Source organism: Mirounga leonina, unplaced genomic scaffold (assembly GCF_011800145.1).
Source record: "Mirounga leonina isolate KUSES-001 unplaced genomic scaffold, KU_Mleo_1.0 Mir_107, whole genome shotgun sequence".
Taxonomy (NCBI): Eukaryota; Metazoa; Chordata; class Mammalia; order Carnivora; family Phocidae; genus Mirounga; species Mirounga leonina.
In genome coordinates, this window is record NW_023270233.1 from 2,253,179 (window position 1) to 2,276,217 (window position 23,039).

Consider the following 23,039-nt stretch of genomic DNA (forward strand, 5'->3'; position numbering starts at 1 on the left):
GTGAAATGTAAAAAGTAAATCTACCCTCAATTACTTGAAGGTTACTCCTGTGAAAACCAAATGAGAGCTTATTAAGTAAAACAAATTTAATTAAACAAATGCTTATTAAGTATCTGCAGTATACCAAACATTGTGTAAAGCTCTGCAATGAAGTAAAACCTAACAATCAGCACACATCCACTGTATCGGATTGCTTCTCGTTCTTTGACTTCATCTTTACTAATCTGATGTTTTGAGTGTTTTTTAATTGTTTTGTTTTTCTCACATTTAAATTCACCTCCAGAATCTCACTAACTTCTGATAAGAAAGAAGAGTCTCATTTTCCCACTCAAAGCATATTTAGTCTAGCTCAAAGGGATATTTATTTTGCTTTATCATGATCTACAAAATTGTTCAGCTGTATCTTCATGGACAACCAAAGGCTTATAGAGGAAGAGATTTGAACTTTTGTTAATTATTTGACTCAAAAGCTGAATAACAAATCAAAAGTTAGCCTTAAGAATTAGGTATGTCTTTCTCTCTGATTCAAGAAAGTTCAAGATGGAAAAACCCAGAATTATGGTTTATACATGACCTCCAAAAAAAAATAGGCAAAAACTAATTTGAGAAGAAAACTAATTTTTAATAGGGGATACTAGGCTACTCTGAAAAAGATGCACTTTTAAGTACCTTTAATATTAGAGAGGAGCTAAAAGTAACATCATTCTTATTTATAGTCCTAGAGAATTCGAACAATTCAGGAATTCTTTGGGGCAGGCTTCTATATTTTAAACCTGATTATACTAGCAAAATTCTTTTTAGGTGGAACAATAAATCAGGATAAATCTATAAAACGCTTAGAGTTCCTGGGATGTTTCCACACATATTAATAGTAGCATCCCCCCCCCCCCCCCAAAAAAAAGATACTCCCAGCTTTTTCTTTTCCAACATTTCCTTGGTGATTCAGGGTCTTTTCTTATTCCATGCAAATTTTAGGATTGTTTGTTCCAGCACTTTGAAAATATCATTGGAATTTTGATCGGCATTGAAGGTATAGATTGCTCTGGGTAGCATAGACATTTTAACAATGTTTATTCTTCCAACCCATGAGCATGGAATAGTTTTCAATCTTTTTGTCTTCCTTAATTTCTTTCATGAGTGTTCTGTAGTTCCTAGAGTATAGATCCTTTACCTCTTTGGTTAGGTTTATTTTGAGGTAACTTATGTTTTTTGGTGCTATTGTAAATGGAATCATTTCTCTAATTTCTTTTTCTACAGTTGCATTGTTAGTGTATAAGAAAGCAACTGATTTCTGTGCATTGATTTTGTATCCTGCCACATTACTGAATTGCTGTATGAGTTCTGGTAATTTGGGGGTGGAGTCTTTTGGGTTTTCCACATAAAGTATCATGTCATCTGCAAAAAGAGAGAGTTTGACTTCTTCTTTGCCAATCTGAATACATTTTATTTTTTGTTGTCTGATTGCTGTTGCTAGGATTCTAGTACTATGTTGAACAATAGTGGCGAGAGTCGGCATCCTTGATGTGTTCCTGATCTTAAGGGAAAGGCTCTCAGCTTTTCCACATTGTGGATGATATTCACTGTGGGTTTTTCATAGATGAATTTTATGAACTGGAGGAATGTTCCCTCTATCCCTATACTCTGCAGAGTTTTAATCAGGAAAGGATGTTGTATTTTGTCAAATGCTTTTTCTGCATCTGTTGAAAGGACCATATGGTTCTTCTCTCTCCTCTTATTAATGTGTTCTGTCACACTGATTAATTTGCGAATGTTGAACCACCCTTGCATCCTGGGGATAAATCCCACTTGGTCGTGGTGGATGATCCTTTTAATATATTGTTGGATCATATTAGCTAGGATTTTGTTGAGAATTTTGGAATTCATATTCATTAGGGATATCAGTCTGAAATTCTCCTTTTTGATGGGGTCTTTTCCTGGTTTGGGGATTAAGGTAATGCTGGCCTCATAGAATGAGTCTGGAAGTTTTCCTCCTGTTTCTATTTTTTGAAACACCTTCAGGAGAACAGGTATTATTTCTTCTTTGAATGTTTGGTAAAATTCCCCAGAGAATCCATCAGGCCCTGGACTCTTGTTTTTTGGGAGGTTTTTGATCACTGCTTCAATCTCGTTACTGGTTATTGTCCTATTCAGGTTGTCAGTTTCTTCCTGTTTTAGTCTTGGGAGTTTATAGGTTTCCAGGAAGGCATCCATTTCATTCAGGTTGCTCAGTTTATTGGCATATAGTTGTTGATAATAATTTCTAATAATTGTTTCTATTTCCTTGGTGTTAGTTGTGATCTCTCCCCTTTCAGTCATAATTTTATTATTTTGGGTCCTTTCTCTTTTCTTTTGGATAAGTCTGGCCAGTGGTTTATTGATCTTATTAATTCTTTCAAAGAACCAGCTTCTAGTTTTGTTGATCTGATCTACTGTGTTTCTGGTTTCTAATTCATTGATCTCTGCTCTAATCTTAATTATTTCTCTTCTAATGCATAGCTTAGGCATTTGTTGCTTTTTCTCTAGTTCTTTAAGGTGTAGAGTTAGTCAGTGAATTTGGGACTTTTCTATTTTTTTGAGTGAGGCTTGGATGGCTATGTATATTCCCCTTAGAACCATCATGTTGCCCGATTTCAAGCTATATTACAAAGCAGTGATCACCAAGACAGCACGGTACTGTCACAAAAACAGACATATAGACCAATAGAACAGAATACAGAGCCCAGATATGGACCCTCAACTCTATGGTCAAATAATCTTCGACAAAGCAGGAAAAAATATCCCATGGAAAAAAGACAGTCTCTTCAATAAATGGTGCTGGGAAAATTGGACAGCTATATACAGAAGAATGAAACTTTACCATTCTCTAACACCACACACAAAGATAAACTCAAAATGGATGAAAGACCTCAATGTGAGACAGGAATCCATCAAAATCCTAGAGGAGAACATAGGCAGTAAACTCTTTGACATCGGCCACAGCAACTTCTTTCAAGATACATCTCCAAAGCAAGTGAAACGAAAGCAAAAGTGAACTTTTGGGACTTCACCAAGATAAAAAGCTTCTTCACAGCAAAGGAAAGAGTCAACAAAACAAAGAGGCAACCCACAGAATGGGAGGAGATATTTGCAAATGACACTACAGACAAAGCATTGATTTCCAAGGTCTATAAAGAACTTCTCAAACTCAACACCCAAAAAACAAATAATCAAGTTAAAAAATGGGCGAAGACATGAACAGACACTTCTCCAAAGAAGACATATAAATGGCTAACAGACAGATGAAAAAATGTTCATCATCATTAGCCATCAGGGAAATTCAAATCAAAACCACATTGAGGTACCACCTTACACCAGTTAGAATGGCAAAAATGGACAAGGCAAGAAACAACAAATGTTGGAGAGATTCTGGAGAAAGAGGACCCTCTTACACTGTTGGTGAGAATGCAAGTTGGTACAGCCACTTTGGAAAAGAGTGTGGGGGTGCCTCAAAAAATTAAAAATAGAGCTACCCTATGACCCAGCAATTGCACTACTGGGTAGTATTTACCCCAAAGACACAGATGTAGTGAAAAGAAGGGCCATATGCACCCCAATGTTCATAGCAGCAATGTCCGCAGTAACCAAACTGTGGAAAGAGCCGAGATGCCCTTCAACAGATGAATGGATAAAGAAGATGTGGTCCATATATACAATGAAATATTACTCAGCCATCAGAAAGGATGAACACCTGACTTTTATATCAACATGGATGGGACTGGAGGAGATTATACTAAGTGAAATAAGTCAAGCAGAGAAAGTCAATTATCATATGGTTTCACTTATTGTGGAACATAAGGAATAGAATGGAGGACATTAGGAGAAGGAAGGGAAAAATGAAGGGGGGAATCAGAGAGAGAGATGAACCATGAGAGACTATGGACTTTGAGAAACAAACTGAGAGTTTTAGAGGGGATGGGGGTGGAGGGATGGGTTAGCCCGGTGATGGGTATTAAGCAGGGCACGTACTCCATGGAGCACTGGGTGTTATATGAAAACAATGAATCATGGATCACTACATCAAAAACTAATGATGTATGGTGACTAACATAACGTAATAAAATTAAATTAAAAAAAAAGATAAAAAAAGTCCTGCACCAAAGTAAACACACATGCACTATGGAACAGCTATTAGAACCATATAAATATTGATGCAGAAAAATTATGAATTCATTTATTTAAATTGTGACAGTGTAAATATATATCATGCTTTAATAAAGTACTTTTAATATGGGCACCACACATTTTTTTGGCTAAATATGATAAAACAGATCTATATAGAACTGATCTACAATTTAGAGTAAGTCTCCATCATTCCTTAGCTGGTTTTTATACTTTAAATATGTTACCTTAAAATTTACTGATCATAAACAATTTATACAGTTTTAAATAACTAGATTTTATAACCCAGTTCACAAAGAAAGAGCAAAGTTGCAAAACTGAGTATCTCTGTTTTCATTAAATTTCCCATGTAGTTAGGTGAAGAGGATTTATATGCAATTTATTATGGAAACATAAAGTACATAAACCAGCATCAAAATGGTGGATGCAAACTTGCAAGAAGATATTAAATGATGCCATGAGAATTTAAATGTTGCTATAATATATTGAATTATTGAGATACACAAAAAAGTCATTCCTCCCATGACCAATATCCACATATAACATGAGAACTTTATAAAAAAAACAAACAAAAACCCTACATTTCATCCACATTTGAAATGTCCTAAAATAGACTACATTGAAAAGACTATGGGAAGTTGCATGGCAGCTGGTCTGGATGGCACTGGATATTTTAAAAATCAATATATCACAATTAAGTGTTAGATTTTTGGCAGTTTCAAGTATATCTTTTTTTGGTTTAGATTTTTAATAGTCATATTTAAAAATTGCTATGGAAAACCAGATTGAAAATTGTTTGCTATACATCCATAATTATTACAGAGATGAATAAAATAATATTATAGTAAACATGGATTTTGCCTTGAACCTTCTTTGAATTAAATTTTGTAGGTCCATATAGTGAGCTATTAAATGCCAATATATGAAAGAGTAATCACAAAATCAAGTAAAAATTCAAAAATGATGAGGCTTCAAAGACTGGCTCTCACACAATTCCTTTGCTGATAGAAAGACAGCCTTGGTGTCTTTCCCAACAGAAACTATTTTACCATGTTATAATTGGCATCTGAGGTATTATTTCCTCCATTAGACTATAGATCCCTTATAAATAAGTCCAGTGTGTCTTATTCACCATTGTATCTCTAAGGTGAATAGAAATTGCCAATAAATTTTTGTTGACTGATGCAATAAATTATGAATTTGTAAATATCAAAGTGTGTGTTGAGTGCTTGCTTCAAAGACATTCATTCCTCCATTACTTACTATCAAAATTGCCATAAAGATGGTAGCATAAAAATGTCACTTAAAGCATGCTGTTAAACCGCTATGGGATACTTTTCAGCTTTACCTTGAGTTTTCATATGCCCAAAGTAAGAAGATTCAATACCCTACAATAGGCTCCAATTATTTTGATGTTTTAGATGTAATCCAACAGAAGGAAAATGTCTGTCATGCAGACCTGCTTGTCAAGAGGCAAGAGCTTTCATCAAAGCTCCTTAGTAAAGGGAAATTTATAAAATCCTAGGAAAGGTTATACAAGGGTCCTTAATCTTACATGTAGTACCAAGTATGACTAAAGTTAAGGTTTGGTAAAGCTGTATGGTAAGATTATATTGTTTATTATTCTATTCACTCTAGTCTTTTAGGAATGCTTGAAATATTTCACAATTTTTTAAAAAATCTAGCAATCATTTTGATACCCTCACCCACAAAACAAGGGTAAAAAAATCATACAAGATCTCACAAAATATCATTCCATCAGAATCTGACCCTGTTGATAAAGGTTTAGGTTCACCTTCACAAAGCATTTTCTTAAACTGTATTACTGAGATTCACAATCAAGTTCAAGAATACTGGATGATCGGGCGCCTGGGTGGCTCAGTTGGTTAAGCGACTGCCTTCGGCTCAGGTCATGATCCTGGAGTCCTGGGATCGAGTCCCGCATCGGGCTCCCTGCTCGGCGGGGAGTCTGCTTCTCCCTCTGACCCTCCTCCCTCTCATGCTCTCTGTCTCTCATTCTCTCTGTCTCAAATAAATAAAAATAAATAAAATCTTTAAAAAAAAAAAAAGAATACTGGATGATCTCCATTATTTGGTGAGTTAGAGGTGCTGATATGGGTCGCCTGGGAAGATCTCTATGTTACCCAGGAACACAATCAACCATGTCACCTGTCTTTGCACGTTGACATTTACTTCTCCTGTAACACCTTTATTATAAAAGTTTAAGAAATCATAATAAAATACAGAAACTGTGTGCTTCAATCATAATGGATGTTATTTTTTCATGAGATTTTGTTCTATCTGATACTACTTTTAAAGAATAAAATGTTACAGTCTAAGTCTCACATGTACTCTTTCTCAGTCCCTTCCAACCCTTTCTTCTCCAGAGTTAATCACTCTTATGTATTTGTTACATGTGGCATTTATGGCACCCTACTGTTCACATTGCTCTAAAACTTGCTAATTTACTCAATATTGCTTTTAAAAATCTGTTCCATTGACATATGAAACAAGTTTGTTTTAACTACTATGTTTGCTGCTATATTCATTCTCCTACCTATGGGTATTTATATTATTCCAAACTTTCACTAAAAAAAATCCATAATGATCATACTTGTACAAATTTTCTTTATGAATATGTGCACAAGTTTCTCCAATATATATCTATATATATGTAGAGAGAGAGAGAGAAGGATATTTGTGGCAAAATAGTCCAGGTACCACATAGTGCTATTTTGTTCTTCAAACAGATTATAACAATTTACCTTCCCAGAAGCAGTGTGTAAGAGTTCTCATTTTACTACATTTTGTCAAAATTTGGCATTATATCATATATATTTTTAGTATCTTGACATGTGATAGCTAGATAATTTTTTAAGTTATTTTGATAAACTATAATGTACTAACTATTGGGATGGTTTAACAAGGTAGCTCCTTTAAAGAGGTTTATCTTTATCATACCTGTTTTAAATTTTAGCAGTGGTCTGCCACTGATGCTAGTAATAATGTCTCTCTTTTACTGGGCCACTTATTATGTTCTAATCACTCTTCAAAGCGTATTAAATATATCATTTTATTTAATCCTTCCAACCATGTGAAAATGTGAGTTCTAAGAGGGCAGGGAGTTATGTCTGTTACATTGATTGTTCTAGCTCCAGGATTTAAAACAATCTCATCACCTAGTAGGTGCTCAGTATATATTTGTTAAATAAATTAATAAATATATTTTAGTCAATGAATCCCTCTCTAACAAAATAATACAACCTGGGTAGTTTATAAATGACAGAAATTTATTTTTCACTGTTGTAGAGACTGGGAAGTCCAAGATTGTGGTATCAGCAAGGTTGCATTCTGGTGAGAGCCCTCTTCCTGGTTCACATCCAATGCCTTCTCTCTATATTCTCACATAATGGAAGGGACAAGGGATCTCTGTAGGGTCTCCTTTATGAGAATATTAATCCCCTTTATGAGGGCTTCATCCTCCTGACCTAAGTACCATCCAAAGGCCCTGCCTTCTAATACTTTCACATACAATACTAGGGTTTCAACATAGGAATTTGGGAGGACACAAACATTCAGACCATGGCAAAATAATATAATTATTAACATTTTAGAGAAGGGCATTTGGTGAGTAGAAATTATTGCTCAAAGATCATAAATTTGGTAGGAAATGACAAAATCATTAATCTTAAGCACACTTAACCCCTTCCAAACACTTCTTTTCTTGTGCTTCCCATGGATTCTAGGGATATAGCCCATTGTCTTGATGCCTCAACTCTAAGATTTCCTTTAGTGGTGAAATCTTAGTAGGAATGATATATGCTTTGTGAGAATGTAATCCTTAGCTGTATTTCTCAAATATACATAAACTGTTCACAGCACAAGCTCTGGGGCCAATCTGTAAGCAGAGGTTTTTATTGTTTTGTTAAGATTCTCCAGGATGCTATTAAAGTTCTTAAAACTATGCCAACACAAACTTGCAAGCTCAGATACATGACTTCCTACTTTCAGATCCTGTATCTAGCAGGAGGCATGCTTTTTCCATTTCTCCTACCTTTGGAGAAAATGTAGGTAAGGAGCATCCTGCTTTTCCTGCCTAAAACCCCTTCATCTCTAGCTGGAGACTTTGGTCTTTCAGAATGCTCAGGAGCATGTCTTAGAATTACAAGTACATGGGGCAGTATTGTATGGCAAGGAGAAACTTGCCCTCTAAACCCTTAACTAATGTATAAAATTTCTCACAGTATTCACCATATTAAGGATTTTTATTTATCCAAATTATACTTATTAAATACATGTGCTTACAGTTGAGACACCGCCCAGAAATAACTAAATACAAATGAAATTTTGGTAATCACTTTGATTCTGTTTTTGTTGAAAGTTTCTGAAATTTGTGTCTATTGCAAATAATATGGTAACTAATAGTGTACATACATTCACTGAGGCAATTTTAAGAAAATCCTTTATTAAAGGTCTATTTTTGTCATTTGGAGCATTTGTAAGTACATAGCTAGGGCATCTTCAGAATTTAGGAAATGTTTATTACCTTTATATACAGTCTAAGATACCAACCCTTAGTGCTATTTATTTCATCAGTAAGATTATGGATGATTAGATTACTCCAGCTCTACCTTAAAGTTCTGATAAAAATTCTCAAATCTGATTTTGACAAAGTCAAAAGAGGACTTCTAATTATGGCTTTTCTAAAAATTGAATTCATAATATTCAAACAATAGTACTGCAGGGTACCCATTGTTCATTCAAATGAGAGCATCTTGAGTGAACTTGCCTGTGAGTACATGAAATGATGCATGATAAATTCCAGTTCACATGCCCAAACTATTCTTTCATCATATAAGTATAGGCAGTCATTCAAAGCCTAATTAGCAATAGAGCAATAGTGGATTACTTCAGGAGAGCCTATTCAATCATTTCTGAAAGCATGCTTTCTCCCTTTCTATGACTTACGTAAAGCTGTATGATTTCCCCACAGTCTCCACAGCGATCACTGAGGCGTATACCATTACATGAAAATGTAGTCACAAAGGACCCAGAGAAAAAAATCTTACAACCACAAAACTGTCTCTTGATTTTAGCCAATGGCATAGGAGATCCTGGCTGCAGGTCATCACTGGATTATCCAGATGAAGAAGATATTTTTTTTTTTTTTTCTTGGTAAACAGGCACCCAAGTTATTCAGCCTGAGCCAGGTTTAAGTCATCAAATTGGCTCTCACCTCACCTTCCTATTGTTACATCTTGGATGTGTCAGTCTTAAACATTTTAATTCCTTGGAGGTGAGGTGGAGAAAATGAGGGAACATCTGCTTTATATTGGGTTTACTTTATTTTCACTTCTAAGAACAATTAAATCATTATTTAGCTCTCTACTACCTAATTCTGTAAGGGTGATTTTCAGAGTTAGTGATCTGAAAAACTGATGTAGTCTGCGACCCTACTAGTTAATATTTCAGGTGATCTACATCTTCCTCAAATGTTTAGGGTTTTATATAATATCATCCATTGACTTTGCAAGCCCAGTACCAAACCAGATGTACCCTCTGTTCCTGTAATGCTGGTCAACTTGCCCTTCCTCAAAGCTACCGTGCACTTTCACACACTTTTTTCTTTTTCTGGGATGCTATTCCAATTTCTTTGAGGTTAAATTCAACAATTCAGTTCAAGTGCTATATCCTTAAAAATGTTCCCCTCAATACTCTGACATTCCAGCAGGATTAACTGCATAGCATTTTGTTAATATGATGATTAAAATCCTTTGGAATTTAATTTGATATACTAGATTGTGTGTTCTCTGAAAGCAAACTTTGTGCCTTTTCCTTCTTTATAGCCTCCTCTACTTCCCAGCATATTGCCTTGCACATAGTTGATATTCAGTATATTTTTATCAAAATCCATTTTTGCAGAATATTGTTTCAATCCCAATTTTAAAAGAATATATTTTTATTGAAACACATCATGCCTCGATGCCTTTAATCAACTAAAATTTCAAATAGGTATATATTGAAGAGATATATAAGTGAATGTATGAAAATAGATAATTGGTTATTGTTATATAACTTATCTTTGCACAGATATATACATGTTGGTCATCCTTTAGTCCCAGCACCTATTCCATAACCATTATATTAAGAGTGCTTAGTTTGACTTAACATTTTTATCTTGCTAATATTATGTGTTTGTTTATTAATTTTGAAAGAAAATTATAAGTCTATTTATTTTCATTTTTCTTTGTCAAATGAATCAGATAAAACTTTTTAGAAGCCAAAGATCATGTTTACCACAATGTCATGAATGGGGAGGATTTTGATAGTGCAATTTTGATGGTAGCATCAGAGTTATCTTTGTGTTACCAAGTCAAGGTCACAGAACATTGTGATGATTAATGCTTGAAGTTATTTTTCATAACTTGAAGATTTCTTAAACTATTTATTCCAAAGATGAACACATTTATTCAAAGCATAAGACATAAACCTCCTCAAATTAATCTCATACAGAATTATAATGGGGAATAAATACTTTTATTCATTCAGCAAATACCTATTGAAAGCCTTCAAGCAAACTGGAAACAGGAGGTTCAACTAGAAAAATTATGTGGTGATAAAGTAAGAGAGAGTGTTTTGAACTGGGGGCTGAGAGCAGTGGATATGGAGAAAAGTGGGTGTATTAGAAATTTAGAACATGGAAGAAAGAGATCTCCAAGCATCTTTCAACACTATACTTCACTGAGAGTCAATATGATACTATCTTTAAAATGAGAAAATCTTTTACAATAAGGCAACAACAGAGCTAATTCTAATCAGTAAGTGGTCAATCTCTGTCTTAGAAAATTCCAAACCATTGTCTGTAGCTTACTCCATTCCTCATGTGGTCCCTTCCCTCCAACAATCCCCATTATCACAGCTTTCTTGCAAGTTATCTCTTTAGCTAACTTTTAAATTTTTTTTCAACCTCAAGTAACTTTTGTAGGGTTTAGCACTTCAAATTATGCAATAAATATTTAAGGAATGAATGAATAAATGAAAAAAAGTTCATATCTTCACAAACCCTCACATTTAGTCAGTTCTTAGTAATTGTTAAATAGTTCATATGGTCCAAGTCATTTCCTCTTCTATCAAAGCGTACTTCTTCTGAGCTTAGTTTCTTGGGGTTACAATTCACTATGAGTAAATTAAGGCAATGATTCAAAAAGTTGAGGCATGTGTTAATATGTTTCCTCTCCCAAATTTGCATCTTAAATGGAGATCTTAAACTTTTTATTTTCCCATGTGGATAACTAATATTGGGGATTTCAGGCATCTTGGCAGGCTGGAAAGACAGAGCTTCACAAATCTCATCACATAGGAACATCTTCTGTCTACAAGAAAGACAGATCTTGATGTGGTCAAAGAGTCTTCCAGTCCAGCAACTCTCTGACAAGTGTTCTTTACACATATTTTCAGAGAGTGATAAAACAACAACAACAAAAAGAAACACCCACACACAAACAAAAACAAAGAATAGTGAATTGAGTGGGGATAAGTCCTACAGTCAGTGATGGGACAAAAAGTTTGGAGACCTATGCATTTAAAAATTTTTTCTAATTAATTGCAAGATGATACTGAAAGTATTACATAAATAACACTAAACTGGAAAGATCCTTTTTTGGACAACTAAATGTCAAAGAACTTAGTGAAACATCCCTTTGATTTTAAAGGTGGGTTTTGGTTCACTGTTTCATTTTATTTTTACACATAAAAAATTTAAATATATAATAAATTGATGAAGTTGCTATATCTGTTATGGTTTTCAAGAAAACACTGATTGTACTTATGTTCAGAGTTTTCTATGTATATGACAAAACAAAATAATGCAAAAATGGCTTCTAAAAATTGGTATTTTGAGTTCTGTATATCATGAAAAATTTGGTGATTATATAAACATACAATTTAAAAATCATCAATGATATATCTATATTGGGAAAAGCAATAGTTAAAAGACATTTGTTATTATTTCAAAAGCTGTTAGTCAATATTAGATGATCTAATCACTCTAAAACATTATTATAATGCAAACATTTTACCAGTGTGATCCCTACCTTTGCCAATGACAATAAAATAATAGTTTAAAGTCCAAGAATCCTTTCTCACTGGTTTTAGGTTTTAAGTTTTGTTTATATTTTAATGCGGACAGCTGATGTTCAGAGAAGCCCCAAATTTTCACAACTGACTCAGAAGAAAAGTGAAAATCTTTGCAGGGCCTCTATTATTTATTCTTATAAAAGAAAACAACAACAACAAAAGAATTGAGTATTATTATCAAGTACTGAAAGAAAGCCGAAGAAAAAGATGAAATTATTTTATAAAAATCATGAAAACAGAATATCCTCTAGGTAATTCACAAACATGAACTAAGTTGTCAGTTTTTATACCTGGCAAACAGAGGAACCAGCAGTCTGTGAGTACAAACAGGATTTCTGAACGATCATTATAAAGTGTCACCAGAAAAGTTGTTCACTGCTAATCACATCTGCAACTTTTTCTAAGACAACCTGCCCCCACACAAAAGCTGCCAGGCTGTGACAGCCACCATCACTGCTCTGTGAAGCATGATTAGCTATCTGAAATAAAGTACTCCACCCATTGGTTGGCCTGTGATCTTGGACTTAGGACTTCTAGCCTAGTACTAAAAAAGATGTATACATAAAGCCAGCTAGAAGATTGTGAGAAAAGATGCCATTATTTCTGGGAACCGATGTTGAAAGTTATGATGTAATGGGCACCTGGGTAGCTCAGTCGGTTAAGCGATTGCCTTCGGCTCAGGTCATGATCCCAGGGTCCTGGGATCGAGTCCCACATCAGGCTCCCTGCTCCGCGGGGAGCCTGCTTCTCCCTCTCCCACTCCCCCTGCTTGTGTTCTCTCTCTCACTGTGTCTCTCTCTGTCAAATAAATAAATAAAATCTTTAAAAAAAAAGAGAGAGAAAGTTATGATATAATGAGAATCATGAATGGGGCTCATGCTAAACTAAACAAGACAAGTTTATGAAAGCACAGAAACCTGAGAAAGGAGTGCCTGGGGTAGACATCTTTTGTCTCTAGTCAACAGCTAATTTCCCTTCTTTTCTGCTCATAAAACCTCTGATTTTGTTTGCATTGTAAGTAATTAGTCAGAGAGGTTGAATTACGACTGGTCTAAGCCCAGTAGTCTGCTAGAATCTGTTATACCAACTCACAAGACTTGTTTTTTTGCATCTCTTCAGTGACATCACATTGGTAGCTTAAAACCTGCTTATGTGGCAGTATTTATGGCACAGAAATCAGGAAGTGCTACAAATAAGGACTACCATTTCCTCTGGCCCCCAGTCAGTTATTAATCATTTGTCACCATTCTAAGCCTATCATAGAAATCCCATTTCCTTTTGCCAGCAGTTGGTTCAGGTGTAGGTACAGGAACAAGTTTTGACCTATGACACATAAGAGAAAGTCTGATGGAAGTCACCCAGGAAATATTTCCACCTGATAACTTGAAGCCAACAAGCTACCTTGCCTTCCTGCTTTAGGTGGTATTGTACGATGCTTGAGATGTAAGCTCTGAGACGCAACCATGAGGGAAGGTCAATAGAATCCAGAGATGTCTAAAGAGGTCATTAATAACCTTAGAGCACTACCAGCTAGAACATCCAAAGGGCAGGAAAGTAGAAACAATCCACCCTGGGTATAGAAACTAATGGAGTGCATTATCTGTAGAGAATTTTAAAACAAAAATGAAACACATTAAATATTAATCCACTTTTTAATTATTACCCTGTGCTGACAATTCTAAACAACGTTAGTGATAAAATACTATTCCTCATATGTCTTGACTATTCCTATCTAAGTCCTTCGGTATGCTTAGGCGAGTAAGTTTAGAATCAACTATCTTAAACATCTAGTTACATGAGGTACCTTCCCTCATGTATATAAATGTTTATATCTTTTGATTTCTCTGCACTTCTTTTCTATCAGAATTTTTGTTGTTTTCGTTTATTTGTTACTTAAGGAACTTCCACATGAGTTTTCTCTTATGTGTAGGAAAAGCATGCTGAAGTGCTAAAGCTGTTCACAGAAAGTAGGAGACTCAGAAGATTGGGGGGTCAGGTTAATTCAGCACTGAAAAGAAAAAGCATGAGCTCCTGTTCTCAGGACCTATGGACTTGCTCAGATCTCAGGGCTCCCACAGCTCTAATCAGGCAATGACAGGCCAATTATAGTTCTTGCTCTTATGTGTCCAGGAGCTTCTCCCTATTGTGTCATTAGTATACCTATAATAAACTGCCTTTACAGAGAGTAGTGTGAGCAGGTTTCTTTGTTTTATAACCAAAAGAACCAATTAAAAACAGAATCTAGCATTTAATAATTAAACCAAAGATTGCCCCTATATAAGATGTTGATTGGACACACATACACACAAAATCTATGCTAAGAAGACAGTAAATAGACAAAAATATGCTTAACATAGCATTGTTTATAATAGTTAAAATTGCAATTTATCTAAATGCTAAGAAAAACAGCTTTTTTGAAAAATGTATAATGTTGTGGGAAAATTCAGCCAAATATTTATTATATGCCTCATGACACAATTATTTAAAAACATAAGTTTATACATATATATTTATATATATAAATATATATATATTTGGATGGAAATAAATCAGATATCAATGGTTGTTATTTCTGAATAGTGGGATCAAGGGATGTTAATATTTTTACCCATACATTTTCTATTATTTTCAAAGTTTTCACCTCTGCAGAAATAAAACAATTTATTAAATAATTACCATACATTTCTTTCATTAATGTATCATGAAAATACACCAGGTTTCCAGAACTATCATTCAAGATGAGAATATATACATGCATGAAAGTAATGAGTTCCACAGGTTAAACAAACTACATCAGGAAACTTTTAAAAGATAAAATGATTTTAGAAATTCATGAGAATATTCATTTTATAAAAAATAATATCACATTCTAGTCTCTTTCAAAAAAAAAAGGAAAAAGATGTAATCTATTTTATTTTTAAAAAGTTTTTATTTAAATAATCTCTACACCCAACATGGGGCTCAAACTCAGGACCCTGAGATCAAGAGTCGCATGCTCTTCCGACTGAGCTGGCCAGCTGCCCCCAAAATGTAATTTATTTTAAGGAGAGGCTTAATTTTTCTAAGAAAATAAAAAAATATTAAGAAGTATTTAGTTCTTTGCTGTTATAACAATATAATCAAAACCTGAGTTATGCTTCTGAGAGTATGGTTTTATTAGAGTAATTTCATAATCCTATGATATGCTATTCTGTTATGTGATAAAAGAATCATCTAGGTTTGACATGAAATCTCAAGCCCATCTGTAACTGATGTAGTAAGCTGTTTAGACTTATTTATTTGATTATTTAGATCACCGTTACTCAAATACATATACTGGAAGCTGAAGTACATATTGTACCTCAAATCAATGAAGAGTTTTCCTCTCTATCTATCTAAATTTTTAGTGAAGAAAAATTATGTTAGAAAAGAAGTGCAGACAAATCAAAAGATATAAATATATTAAAGGGGGAGATGATTATTTATTCAAAAAGCCAGAAAATGCCTAAGATTTCCAGTACTATTTTCAATTATGCTTTGTCTATAAATAGGCATTTCTTTTAGAGACACAGTGTAAATTGTTGAGTTGTACGGATTACAAGGCATGAAGCTCATTATCCTAGAGTAGATCACACATAACAGTACTTTGCTTTGATAAAGATGATCATTAACAAGAATCTCATTATATTGCATAAAATTAATTATATTCAGAATTATCCTGTTTCAGAAAATTGACAAGGGCAAATGTATAAATTAAAAGATTCAAAACATACCAGATACAGCAAGGAAGTCATCAATGCTTGTAATGTCATCTACAGCTTCGGTGAGGACATGGATATGATTCTCCCACGTGTGCTTGTACATTTCCATGGTTTTTTTGACCACTTGACTTTTGGGTCTTGCCGCCAAAGCAAGTGCAGCATTAATGATCTGCAAAGATGTACAATGTTCACATAGTGATTTCTTTGGGAATAGTTACCATTGTGCAGATAACAGGTATTATTTTAAAAAGAAAACATGTACATCTTTTAACAGCAGGGAAATGGTAAAATGCCCTTGTGTGTAACTCCCTCTTTGCTTTTGGTAAGAATTTTATTTTATTTGCGGCTGTCATATTCTTCCTAAACTTCTGTCTTACAAACTTAAAATAGGTATCAAACAAATCCGATGTATCTTCTGTGTGCAAAATGACACAATAAGCACTATATAACTCGTATTCTAACAGAGGAAATAGCAGACATAGGTAAAATATCATTAAAAATATATAATTAAGGGGGGAGGAGCAAGATGGCAGAGGAGTAGGAGACCTGGATTTCGTCTGGTCCCAGGAGTTCAGGTGGATAGGGATCAAACCATTCTAAACACCTACAAACTCAACAGGAGATTGAAGAAAAGAATAGCAACAACTCTCTGAACAGAAAAGTGACACATTTCTGGGAGGTAGGATGTGTGGAGAAGTGAATCCGAGGTGATACTGGGGAGGATAGATGGCGGGGGAGGCCTCCGTCCGCCGCTTCTGGCACGTGATAGAGCAGCAGAGCACAAAATCGGAACTTTTAGAAGTCGGCTCCGCTAAGGGACGTTGCTCCAGTGGCTAAGCGGTGGGGGGGAGGGGGGGGTGGAACCCTCGTGGGACAGTGTGGTCTCAGGACCCTCGGGGTCACAGAAAAACCAGGAGTGCCTGAGCGCGGCAGAGCTCCCAGGTACCGGAGTGGGGAAGCCAGCTGCAGAGACGGATCCGAGGAGCAGGCTCTCAGCTTGGGTTTGCCATAAACCATGATCCACGGCACAGTTAGGCCACTGCTCCTCCAGCAGGGACCCAACAGGTGGCAGATTGGGGAGACTCACCTTCCACCCCCAGGAGGAGTGGCATGGAAACGCACTGCAGAGATCTGCTGGGTTTGGAGACTCCACACGGGGTCCAGTGCCAGAGATAGAAACACTCGGTCACAGGCCGGGTGAGCACAGAGTGTGGCCGGGGACCGGGGAGATGGGAGTAATTGACTGCTTTTCCCTGGGGGTGCACTGAGGAGTGGGGACCCGATTCTCGGCTCCTCCGGGGTGGAGATTGGGAGGCCACCATTTCACTCTCATCCTCCAAAGCTCTACGGAAAGCTTGCAGGGAACAAAAGCTCCCCAGAGCAAACCTGAGCAGATTACTTAGCCCTGACCAGCAAGGGCGGAGCAATTCCACCTCCAGCAAAGACATTTGGGAACCATGGCAACAGGCCCCTTCCCCAGAAGATCAGCAAGAACAGCCAGCCAAGACCAAGTTTACCCATCAATGAGAATGGCAGAATTCCAATGCTAGGAGAATACTGCACAAAGAATTCATGGTTTTTTTCCCATGATACTTTAGTCTTTCAAAGTTAATTATTTTTTTAACTTTCTTTTTTTTTTTGGAATTTTTCTTTTTCCCTTTTTCAACCAACATTTTATCAATCTCTTTTATAAAAAAATATTTTTTATTTTTCATTTTTATCCCTTCATAGAAGTTACCCTTATTTTTGGTGTATATATATAAGTTGTTCTCTCTTTAAAATTTTAGGATACAGTTTCTTCTAACAGACCAAAATATACCCTAAATCTCTAGTGTATGTCTTTGTTCTAGTCTCCTGCCTGATCACATACTCTCCCTTTTTTTTTAAATCTTCTTTCTTTTTTCAACCAACTTCTTATCAATTCCTTTTATAAAATCCTTTATACTTTTCATCTTTACAGTCATATTCCATTCCTTCATCATATTAACCCTTATTTTTGTACATAAATAAGTTTTTCTTTCCTTAAAATTTTGGGAGGCACTTTCTTCTAACAGACCAAAATACACCCAAAATCTAGTGTGTGGCACTGATCTATGCACCAGCCGGATCATATTTGATCATATTCCAATTTTTTGTTTTGTTTTTCTTTGTTTTTATCTTTTTCTTTTTTCTTTCTTTCCTTTCTTTTCCCTCAGTTTCAGGTCTTTTCTGATTTGTTTAGTGTATATTTTCTGGGGACGTTGTTACCCTGTTGGCATTTTGTTCTCTCATTCATCTATTCCTCTGGACAAAATGACAAAATGGAAAAAATCACCTCAAAAAAAAGAACAAGAGGCAGTACTGACTGCCAGGGACCTACTCAATATGGACATTAGTAAGATGTCAGAACTAGAGTTCAGAATGATGATTTCAAAGATACTAGCTGGGCTTGAAAAAAGCATGGAAGTTATTAGAGAAACCCTTTCTGGAGAAATAAAAGAACTAAAATCTAACCAAGTTGAAATAAAAAAGGCTATTAATGAGGTACAATCAAAAATGGAGGCTCTAATTGCTAGGATAAATGAGGCGGAGGAGAGAATTACTGATATAGAAGACCAAATGATGGAAAAGAAAGAAGCTGAAAAAAGAGAGATGAACAACTACTGGATCACGAGGCCAGAATTGGGGAGATAAGTGATACCGTAAGACGAAACAACATTAGAATAATTGGGATCCCAGAAGAAGAAGAAAAAGAGAAAAGGGCAGAAGGTATACTGGAGCAAATTATAACAGAGAACTTCCCTAATTTGGGGAAGGAAGCAGGCATCAAAATCCAGAAGGCACAGAGAACCCCTCTCAAAATCAAGAAAAACTGGTCAACAACCCGACATCTAATAGTAAAACATACGAGTCTCAGAGACACAGAGAAAATCCTGAAAGCAGCTCAGGAGAAGAGATCTGTAACCTACAATGGTAGAAATATTAGATTGCAACAGACCTATCCTCAGAGACCTGGCAGGCCAGAAAGGACTGGCATGATCTATTCAGAGCACTAAATAAGAAAAATATGCAGCCAAGAATACTATATCCAGCTAGGCTGTCATTGAAAATAGAAGGAAAGATAAAAGCTTCCAGGACAAACAAAAACTAAAGGAATTTGCAAACATGAAACCAGCCCTACAAGAAATATTGAGAGGGGTCCTCTAAGCAAAGAGAGAGCCTAAAAGTAACATAGACCAGAAAGGAACACAGACAATATACAGTAACAGTCACCTTACAGGCAATACAATGGTACTAAATTCCTATCTTTCAATAGTTACCCTGAATGTAAATGGGTTAATGCCCCAATCAAAAGACACAGGCTATCAGATTGGATAAAAAGACAAGACCCATTGATATGCTGTCTGCAAGAGACTCATTTTAGACCCAAAGACACCTCCAGATTGAAAGTAAGGGTGTGGAAAACCATGTACCATGCTAATGGACACCAAAAGAAAGCTGGGGTGGCAATCCTTATATCAGACAAATTAGATTTTAAACCAAAGACTGTAATAAGAGATGAGGAAGGACACTATATCCTACTTAAAGGGTCTATCCAACAAGAAGATCTAACAATTGTAACTATCTATGCCCATAACATGGGAGCAGCCAATTACATAAGCCAATTAATAACAAAAGCAAAGAAACACATCGACAACAATACAATAGTAGTGGGGGACTTTAACACCCCCCTCACTGAAATGGGCAGATCATCTAAGCAAAAGAGCAACAAGGAAATAAAGACTTTAAATGACACACTGGACCAAATGGACTTCACAGATAGATTCAGAACATTCCATCCCAAAGCAACAGAATACATATTCTTCTCTAGTGTCCATGGAACATGCTCCAAAATAGATCACATCCTAGGTCACAAATCAGGTCTCAACTGGTACCACAAGTTTGGGATCATTCCCTGCCTATTTTCAGACCACAATGCTTTGAAACTAGACTCAATCACAAGAGGAAAGTTGGAAGGAACTCAACTACATGGAGGCTAAAGAGCATCCTACTAAAGAATGAATGGGTCAACCAGGAAATTAAAGAAGAGTTAAAAAAATTTCATGGAAACAAATAAAAATGAAAACACAACTGTTCAAAATCTTTGGGATGCAGCAAAGGTGGTCCCAAGAGGAAAGTATATAGCAATACAAGCCTTTCTCAAGAAACAAGAAAGGTCTCAAATACACACCCTAACCCTACAACTAAAGGAACTGGAGAAAGAACAGCAAATGAAGCCTAAAACTAACAAGAGAAGAGAAATAATAAAGATCAGAGCAAAAATCAATGAAATAGAAACCAAAAGAAGAGTAGAACAGATCAATGAAACTAGGAGCTCTTTCTTTGAAAGAATAACAAGATTGATAAACCCCTGGCCAGACTTATCAAAAAGAAAAGAGAAATGACCCAAATAAATAAAATTAAAATGAAATAGGAGAGCTCACACCCAACACCAAAGAAATATAAACAATTATAAGAACATATTATGAGCAACTCTATGCCAGCAAATTAGATAATCTGGAAGAAAGGGATGCATTCCTAGAGATGCATCAACTACCAAAACTGAACCAGGAAGAAATAGAAAACCTGAACAGATCTATAACCACTAAGGAAATTAAAGCAGTCATCAAAAATCTCCCAACAGACAAAAGCCCAGGGCCAGATGGCTTCCCAGGGGAATTCTACCAAACATTTCGAGAAGAATTAATACCTATTTTTCTGAAACTGTTCCAAAAAAAAAATAGAAATGGAAGGAAAACTTCCAAAGTCATTTTATGAGGCCACCATTACCTTGATTCCCAAACCAGACAAAGACCCCATCCAAAAGGAGAATTACAGACCAATATCCTTGATGAACATGGATGCAAAAATTCTCACCAAAATACTAGCCAAAAGGATCCAACAGTACATTAAAAGGATTAGTCACCACAACCAAGTGGAATTTATCCCTGGGCTGCAAGTTTGGTTCAACATCCACAAATGAATCAATGTGATACAATACATTTTAAAAGAAAGAACAAGAACCATATGATCCTCTCAATAGATGCAGAAAAAGCATTTGACAAAGTACAGCATCCTTTCTTGATCAAAACTCTTCAGAGTATAGGCATAGAGGGTACATACCTCAATATCATAAAAGCCATCTATGAAAAAACCACAGAGAATATCATTCTCAATGGGGAAAAACTGAGAGCTTTCCCCCTAAGGTCAGGAACGCGGCAGGGATGTCCACTATACCACTGCTATTCAACATAGTATTAGAAGTCCTAACCACAGCAATCAGACAAAAAGAAATAAAAGGCATCTGAATCGGCAAAGAAGAAATCAAACTCTCACTCTTTGCAGGTGATATGATCCTTTATGTGGAAAACCCAAAGACTCCACCCCAAAACTGCTAGAACTCATACAGGAATTCAGTAAAGTGGCAAGATATAAAATCAATGCACAGAAATCAGTGGCATTCCTATACACCAACAACAAGACAGAAGAAAGAGAAATTAAGGAGTTGATCCCATTTACAACTGCACCCAAAACCATAAGATACCTAGGAATAAATCTAACCAAAGAGGCAAAGAATCTGTACTCAGAAAACTATAATATACTCATGAAAGAAATTGAGGAAGACACAAAGAAATGGAAAAACGTTCCATGCACATTGATTGGAAGAACAAATATTGTGAAGATGTCAATGCTACCTAGAGCAATCTACACATTCAATGCAATCCCTATCAAAATACCATCCACTTTTTTCAAAGAAATGGAACAAATAATCCTAAAATTTGTATGGAACCAGAAAAGACCCTATATACCCAAGGAAGGTTGAAAAAGAAAAGCAAAGCTGGCGGCATCACAACTCCGGACCTCAAGCTCTATTACAAAGCTGTCATCATCAAGACAGTATGGTACTGGTACAAAGACAGACACATAGATCAATGGAATGGAATAGAGAGCCCAGAAATGGACCCTCAACTCTATGGTCAACTAATCTTTGACAAAGCAGGAAAGAATGCCCAATGGAAAAAAGACAGTCTCTTCAACAAATGGCGTTGGGAAAATTGGACAGCCACATGCAGAAGAATGAAACTGGACCATTTCCTTACACCACACACAAAAATAGACTCAAAATGGTGGAAAGACCTCAGTGTGAGACAGGAGTCCATCAAAATCCTAAAGGAGAACATGGGCAGCAACCTCTTCGACCTCAGCCGCAGCAACTCCTTTCTAGAAACATCACCAAAGGCAAGGGAAGCAAGGGCAAAAATGAACTATTGGGACTTCATCAAGATGAAAAACTTTTGCACAGCAAAAGAAGCAGTCAACAAAACCAAAAGACAACCAACAGAATGGGAATAGATATTTGCAAATGACATATCAGATAAAGGGCTAGTATCGAAAATCTATAAAGAACTTATCAAACTCAACACCCAAAGAACAAATGATCCAATCAAGAAATGGGCAGAAGACATGAACAGACATTTTCCCAAAGAAGACATCCAAATGGCCAACAGACATATGAAAAAGTGCTCAACATCGCTCGGCATCAGGGAAATCCAAATCAAAACCTCAATGAGATACCACCTTACACCTGTCAAAATGGCTAAAATTAACAAGTCAGGAAATGACAGATGTTGGCGGGGATGCGGAGAAAGGGGAACCCTCCTACACTGTTGGTAGGAATGCAAGCTGGTGCAGCCACTCTAGAAAACAGTATGGAGGTTCCTCAAAAATTTGAAAATAGAGTTACCATATGATTCAGCAATTGCACTACTGGGTATTTACCCCAAAGGTACAAATGTAGGGATCCGAAGGGGTACATGCACCCCGATGTTTATAGCAGCAATGTCCACAATAGCCAAACTGTGGAAGGAGCCAAGATGTCCATCGACAGATGAATGGATAAAGAAGAAATGGTATATATATATATATATATACACATACATATATATATATATATATATACCATTTCTTCTTTATCCATTCATCTGT

General features: G+C 35.9%; 1 protein-coding gene across 1 annotated transcript in view; it reads right to left on the bottom strand.

The window, feature by feature from the left end:
- LOC118018595 (catenin alpha-3-like) overlaps positions 1–23,039 on the bottom strand; it is a 1,827,095-nt gene that overhangs the window by 559,771 nt on the left and 1,244,285 nt on the right. The window contains exon 12 of the mRNA XM_035017231.1: positions 16,047–16,203. Coding sequence (XP_034873122.1) covers positions 16,047–16,203 — 157 coding nt within the window. The remainder of the gene's footprint in view (positions 1–16,046; positions 16,204–23,039) is intronic.